General features: G+C 36.9%; 1 gene segment (V, D, J or C); it reads right to left on the bottom strand.

Moving 5' to 3' along the window:
* Positions 1-267: 267 nt before the first annotated feature.
* LOC123391344 lies at positions 268-1,077 on the bottom strand. The segment is given in 2 exon segments: positions 268-799; positions 973-1,077. Coding segments are annotated over 2 exon segments (447 nt in total).
* Positions 1,078-8,198: the final 7,121 nt, after the last annotated feature.

The following is an 8,198-nucleotide window of genomic DNA, read 5'->3' as shown; positions in this document are numbered from 1 at the left end:
AGTGCTTGACCTTCAATAAAATCATTTTATTATATTTGTATTTCCAGGAGAGAAAATCTGAATACAGACTTGAAAGAACCCTGCACATGTTTTCTTTACTATCCTTTGAAAATGGAAACATCAACAGGTAACTAAAAAATTAGTAATCTGTATTTGTTGACAAAGTCTACTTTTTCAGCCTTTTCCATCAGAGTAATTTACATATAATTTGCATGCTAGCTGCCAAGATATGTTTTTCCCAGGGTATTGGATATGGACAACCTGTATCACTTATTCCAATGGTTCCATGGTAGAGCTCCTTACCAGCAAAAGGCTTTCTGGGAAGAAAAGGAGGAACAAAACCAAATGAAATGACAGCCCCAATGGGTCTAATTTTGGGAAGAAAAATGTGCTGTAACATAAATCTAAAAATATGCAAAGGCTGCTGTGGGAGCAAATGCCTGCCCCAGGGAGAGGCCAGGGCTGCAGGCACAGCTGCAGTTTGGGTGCAGGCTGCAGATCACCAGGGAGCACTGTGCCTCCCCCGCACATAGATAGGTGGCTGAGTCTTCCAGTTGGGAGGCCCTGATGTGGAGGGTGCTAGACTGTTCCTTAGTATTCACTGTGCAGTTTAATCTTCCACTCTGCTTCATCCCTGAAGCTATGTAAAACAGCCGGGTGAGACCGCCGCCCCCGGGATGCTGTCGGAACCACTGCACACTGTCTGGAGTGCTAGAAAAATTGCACTTCAGGGTAGAGCTGTCTCCCTCCTGGAGGCTCAGGTCTGAAGGGCTCTGCTCCACCGTCATCCCTCTCGCCACTGTGTGGAAAGAAAGGATCATACACAAATGACATGACTAGGGAATCACCAGTGCCATTTTCAAACCTGCAAAATATCCCAGGAAACACCCCTGAGGATGTAGTACCCCTCTAGGAGCACATGTCAGCTTCCCCCCACCACTCCCCAGCCCCCATCTGGAATGCCCCACTTACAGCAAACCTGGAGCCACAGGAGCCCCAGCAGAGTTTCCCAGTGTGTCTCCATTCTTCGTTGTCTAGTTGCTGAATTACCAAGACCCTGAGTCTGCAGAGAGTACAGTAGAGTTGTTTTCAGAGAAATTGTATTCTTACAAACCAATCAGTTCCACCAGAATCACTGAGCACCAATCCACACCTCAGCCCTGTCATTCAGGGAACTCCAGACTGCCACCCACAGTGGCCCAGTGACACTCATAGCAATCTTTCTCAAAATTGTGATGCCAACAGTGTAGGCAGGTAGAGGCAATATTTCCAATATGGAAAGATAAAAGGGTTCTTTTTTTTTCTTAAAACACATTATGGAATAAATCTGTGGGCTAGTGTGTGAGGAAAAGCTGAATGGTCTTTCTAGAAGACTCAGTGTCTCATTGAGGGTTACAAAGAAACTTGATGAATCTTAGGGAAGAGTAACTCCAGTCCCCAAATTGCATAGTGTGACAGAAAATGAGAATTCATTCGTATAAAAATACTGACAAAGAAAAACTATCTGATAGCATGTATTGTGTATTACAGAAGTAACTATAATTTCTTGAAATCAGGAGAGTTCTAGAAACCAAGACAGTCACTATCTGCATTAAAAATGTTTCCAAAGAGAATTTGGTTGGGTGAAAAATACATGTCTGCATAATGTCCCCTGTGATTTAATTTCCTCCCCACCTTTCCTGTTCAACTTGTGGACACTCTATTCACCCACACAGCTGAGTCTGGCCAGGCAACACATTTCTGGTCAAGATCAAAAACTGTCCTCTCCCTTTCCTTCACTTTTTATTTTTTTTTTTTTTTTCTCTCTTCTTCTGTTCATTTTTGCTCCTTCCACAATCAGCCAAGATGTATGAAGAGGTAGGACATCTGGGGTTTTGAAATAATTTCTAGGTCAGTGGGTTTGGGGATTTTATTCATAACAATTGACAACAGGTAATGGAAAGTTTTCTGTTGAGTTTCCACCGTCACAATGTCCAGAAATATTCCTATCCTGGTACCTGTGAAGAATTATCAGTTTAATGGATTTCTAGAGGCATGTCCCCCCAGATGTTTGAAGTTGATATGCAATGGCAGAACTGGAAACCTTAGATGAATTTTACACCAATCGTGTCCGCACTCTCTCCCAATCTTTGCTATCTATAATTGGACTGGTTCACGTGATTTCGGTTCTCTCTGTAACCATTCAACTTTGGACCATCAGAAAGTCTTTGTTTCTGGTAAAGCTTAGAGTGCCCCCTAGAGGGCCGAAGTGGTCAGCAAAGACACTTCAGACCAAGTAACTCAACAGTCAGAATCCCCAGCCATTCCAAGCTTCCTGATGAATGAAATTCAGATGATCAGAAAAGAAGATAACTGTTTATATTTAATGGAGATTACAAGTGAATCAAATCCTACTTTTAAAATGGACTTTCATGGAAATTGATATCAGAAAAATAATTTGGTTAATCCCATCTTGTGCTATTTATTTCATTTCTTCATCATTTAGTTCAAAAGAAATCAGTATTTCTTGAGCTTTTAGTTTCAGTGGGTTAATTTTCTAGATGTTCAGAATATCTAAAAGTGTAATGGAATATTATTCAGCCATAAAAAATGAAATCTTGCCATTTGCTATGACATGCTAGGAGCTAGAGAGTATAATGCTAAGGGAAAAAGGTCAGTCAGAAAAAGACAAATGCCATATGATGTCACTCATGTGGAATTCAAAAAACAAACCTAACAAGCAAAGGGAAGAAAAAACAAGATAGAGAGAGGTAAATCAAGAAACAAACACTTAAAAGAGACCACACTGATGGGGTACCAGAGAGAGCCGTGGAGGATGGGTTAAATAGCTGAGAGGATGAAGCAATGCCCTTGTCCTGATGAGCACTGGGTGTTCTGTGGAAGTGTTGAATCACCATATTGTACACCTGAAGCTAACATAACACTGTATATTAACTAACTGAAATTCAAATAAAAATTATAAATAAATAAATAAATAAATAAATAAAATGTTTAAAAGAATATTTAAAAGTGGAAAACACCCAAGTTTACTATCTACAGGGGAAGACAAAAATACACATAATTATAATAGTGTCTAAGAGGAGTGAAAACTAAAAACTGTGGGACAACAGGAAGAAGAAATGTTTACACTTTGGGTGGATGGACAAAATCTTTTGGTGAAAAGAGCAAAAGAGAATATGCCTAATCCTTGATGATGGCTTTTATTAATTTTAAATAATTTTAACAATAGGAGGAATTTGTGCATATATAAATTATTTTTTTAATATTTTATTTATTTACTTGACACACAAAGAGAGAACAAGCAAGGGGAGCAGCAGGCAGAGGGAGAGGGAGAAGAAAATTCCCCACCAACATGGGACTCAATCCCAGGATCCTTGGATCTTGACATGAGCCAAAGACAGATGCTTAACTTACTAAATCACCCAGGTGCCTCCAATATATGAATCATTAAAACTATTATTGCCTATAGTCTAAAAATTTCTTTTGACTATCACCCCCAATTCTGACCATTTTGTCCCTTATTACCCTAGTTCTTTCTTCATTGTGACAATTTGGAGTTGATGTTTCCAGGTGTTTTGTTTGATTTCAATCACCAGGAAGTGGACAGTATTTTATTTAGATTTTGTTATAATACAAATACACATTTTGGGTATACCTTTCTGTAACTTGCTTTATAAATGCAATAGCAAATCTTGTAGTATACTAACGCATACACATCCCTTGTTCCATTATATTTCATATTGTGGGTGTACTTCCATTTATACCTCCCTTACTGAGTAATAGTTAAGATGATTTTTTAAATTTATAAAATATTATTCTACAAAAAATGTTATAGGCTTTCATCATATTGTGCACATGTTTTTCTAGGAACAGAAACTAGAAGAACTGAAGGAATAAGCCATGGGTCTACTAGGTGAAAATTACTCAAAGCACAGGAAAGCCAGGGACAAAAAGTGTGAAAAAGAATGGAGAGAGCTCATGTTCTGATTATTGTGTTTGATTTTTTTTTCTATTATTTTTCTTTTTTTATGAAGAATTTTTAAAAGATTTTATTGATTTTTTTTTTTTTTTTTGGCAGAAAGAGAGAGAGAGTGTGTGTGTGTGTGTGTATACAAGCGGGAAAGCAGCAGAGGGAGAAGGAAAAGCAGCCTCTCTGCTGAGCGAGAATCCTGATGCAGGGCTTAATTCCAGGACCCAGGGATTATGACCTGAACTGAAGGCAGACACTTAACTGACTGAGCCACCCAGGCACCCCTATTATTTTCTTAATGTGCATTTCAGCTTTAGTTTATCAGCTCATTTGACACTGTTTCTGAAATTACTGTCCTGATAGGTACCTAATGTAGTGTTTGCTCCAGCTAGACACTGAGGTTTTCTAAATATAGTAAAGCAACAAGAGAAAAAGCACACCAAGAGAGAAGAAGTGGTATATACAAGGAAAAAAGTGTTACAGAATAAAAATTAGACATAGAGAAAATATACACATTTGCACAAGCACAAACACACAATTTAAGGATATTTGTCATTAAAACAGAAAAGAAAATTCTCCAGTGCAACAGAGGGTAGTCTAGAAAAGAAGGAAACAAAAGCATATGGAGCAAAACCAAAAATATTAGAAATTATTTCAAATATATCAGTTATCAAAACATACTAAAAAAAAGAAATTATTGGATTGAAGCAAAATTTTAAAATCTTGCTATGTATTGATTTAGAGACAAACTTAAAAAGAAAAACAGCCCAGAAATGTGAGCAGATAGGATGGGATTTTCCTGCTGCCTCTCTGTGCAGACCAAAGCCTCCTCTTCACTTGCTAACCCCACCACACCCCCCAGAGAGATCCCAAAGAATGTCAGTTCTGTGGAAGAAGCTGTCAAAGTTGGGAGAACACCTAGTTCGCAAACTAAGGTAATACCTGCAAAGAACTAAGAAAGAAAGACAGACATTAAAGCATTTAATATTAAATAGGAGAGAAAACAGAAAACTGGGAGAGAGAGAAATACCAAGAATAAATTGAGACTTACAGAAAAGGATGAAAGTAAAATTGAGCAAATTTCACATCTTGATAGAGCACAGGATAAAAAAACAAGTGTGAGCCTCTACACACTCATCAGTGGTCCCCCAAATATCAATTCTTTCACAACCGGGAATGCATTAAGAGCTATTGAAAGCACACATTGCTAATGCCTCTAAAAACCCATTAAGAGAAGTTGAGAAACCCATCATCACAATTGTGTATAATCATACTCTGCATAAGAAATCAAGTGCAAATTTGAATCAAGGGAGACTTCAAATGTTTTGTTATGAACATCACATTTATTTACTAGGAGGGACAATTTAGTATCCTATTAAATGAAGTGTATCACAAAAAGCAATCTTGGAATCATACCCACACATATAAATATCTTAATCATTTTAATAGTTTATCTTTTAAATGCATTGCTTTAGTGCATTGTTTTCCTAGATTAAAGTGTTCTTTTTTGTCTTAGATATTCCCCTAGGAATTAAGTATAGAGGTCTAACATCCTAACAAAAGATACCCACTACATAACCTAATTTACAGCTCAAGGAACTAGGACAAGAATGAAGTAGTCCAAGGTCTAGAGAAGGAAGGAAATAACAAAAGTTACAGCAGAAATAGCAAAACAATAGAAAAAGTCACAAATTAAGAGCTGTTTTTTTGTTTATTTGTTTGTTTGTTTAGAGAAAGAAAGTCCATGTAAGCTGGGGGTGGGGGTGGTTTGGAAGGACAGATGGAGAGGGAGAAAGAGAATCTTAAGTAAACTCCATGCTCAGCCCAGAGCCCAAGAAGGAGCTAAATCTCACTACCCTGAGATTATGACCTGAGGTGAGATCAGTGGTTGGGGGCTTAAAGGACTGAGCCATGAAGCTGCCCCTAAGAGTTATTTTTCTGAAAAGAACACATAGAAAAAAGTTCTATGATACTGGTTTTGGGAATGATCAATGATCATTCAAAAGCACAGGGAAGAGAAGCAAAAATTAGCATGGGGCACTACCTCAAACTAAAAAGTTCAGTAAATGGAGGAAACAATCCACAGCATCAAAAGTCTTCTTACAGAGTGGGAGAAAATATTTGCAAACCACATATATGATAAGGGCTAGTATCCAAACTGTATAGGGAACTCCTACAACAATAACTTAAAAAAATAACACTAATAATCCAATTAAAAATGGTCCAAGGACTAGAATAGACAGTTACCTAAAGAAGATATTCAAATGGCCAACAAGTATGTGAGAAAATATTTAATATCACTAATTATAAGAAAAATGCAAATCAAAGTTCTAGTGAAATATCACCTCACACAGTCATGCAGGTATGTGAAAATGGACCAATCCATTAAATATTTCAGTATTTAAAATGTTGGTACTAGCCACAACTTACAAAGGTGGCAGAAACAAGTACATACTATAAAACATGTAATTTTCTTGTTCCTTTTAGTAATGACAATCTTAATGTATTTGCCACTACATTACAATAAATTCTCTAATAAACATCCATATTGTATACATTAAAATATATAGCTATTATCAAAATCACAAAATATTCTCAGGGAAGTATTCTTAAGGATGTAAAGAGATTGGAACACTTGTACACTTTTGGAAGCACTGCACAGTGTTCTAACCATGGAAAACAGTATAGAGGTTCTTCAAAAAGTGGAATACTATTCAGCCTAAAAAAGAAAAAAAAGGAAACTTCCAATTTGCAAGCACATGGATGAATCTTGAAGACATTATTGCTAACTGAAATAAGCCAGTCACAGTAAGACAAATGGTGCACGATTCCACTTAAATTGGCATTAAAGTAGTCAAATTCATAGACTCAAAGAAGTGAACCAAAGAAGAAGTTGTCATGGGCTCTAGGGATGGAGTGAATTGGAGTTACTGATCCATGAGCAAGATGAAAGAATAGAGAGTTGCTGTACAACATTGCACCCATTCCAACAATCATGTACTGTACACTTAAAGATTTAAGAGGCTTTATCTCATGTTAGGTATTCTTTACATGTTACAAATTAAATAAAAAAAAAAGAGAGAGAGACATGGCAGATCTCACCTATTAGAATGGCCAAAATCTAAAACACTAATACCAAACAAAATGCTGGTGTCAAAAACTTAGAAATAGACCAGATCAATCCAGTGAATATCACCAAAGTAGTAATAAGTAAAAGTGTCATGTCCACACACCAAAAAGACAGCTCATGAACTGGGAGCACTCAAACCAAAACATGGAATGAAGCTCAGGGATACATTGTTAGAAAGCAGCTTATATAAGTGAGGAGACATTGAATGTCTATTATTCACAGTGATTTAGTTATAATATCAGAATTGCTATAAAATGATATCAGATATCGTTCAGTGGGTACTTCATATCAAACTTGGAAAATAGTTCAAATTTTGCTTTGATTTCCAGAAGCATAGCAAAAAATGATGCAGGTCAAGATAGTCTGGCAAATAAACTAAATTAAACTTTATTTGTAGGACTACACTGATTTTTGTCTGCTCAGGGGTGGGGAAAATTTCACGGTGATCTGTTTTTTGGTTTGTCTGTCTGTCTGTTGGTTTGTTTTGTTTTGTTGTTGTTTTTAGCACAGGAAGGATGTCCAGCAACAGGAAACCTCCTTCTGGGCTGACAGGAATACACAGTGGCCTACATCAACAGTTGGAACACAAAGTTAGTAGCTCTTACACAAACTCAACAGATTCCCTACCCATAATGACTCTAGCCATGGACACTTCTTGGTGTTTACACCAAATAGATAGAAAACTGTTGTACATAAAAAATACTTGCACACAAATATTTATAGCAGTTCTTATTCATAATTGCCAAAATAGGGAATAAAGGAAGATGAACCGTCAGTAGAAGGAAAAGGTTAAAAAAAAACGAAGAAACGAAAAAGAAAAAAAAAACACAGGTATAAGGATGGTATATCCCCGATAAGGAGTCTTTTTTTTTTTTCAAAGTGGTATTGTTTAAATGTTTTTATCAAACCCAATTGAATTATCCATATACGGTATTATTAGTTTGGAGGTAGAATCCGTGATTCATCAGTTTTCAATACAACACCAGTTTCCCTACATCTAAGTACCATCCTTCTGCCCTCAGTCCTTACCCCAGTCTACGATGCAGCCCCCTACAGCAACCCTCAGTTTGTTTCCTATAATTAGGAGTCTCTTAGAGG

The sequence above is a fragment of the Mustela putorius genome, unplaced genomic scaffold (genome assembly GCF_011764305.1).
Source record: "Mustela putorius furo isolate JIRA1106 unplaced genomic scaffold, ASM1176430v1.1 tig00000217_pilon_pilon_pilon, whole genome shotgun sequence".
NCBI lineage: Eukaryota > Metazoa > Chordata > Mammalia > Carnivora > Mustelidae > Mustela > Mustela putorius.
The sequence above is the reverse complement of the archived record's forward strand: the minus strand, read 5'-3'. Positions and strand labels throughout refer to the sequence as shown.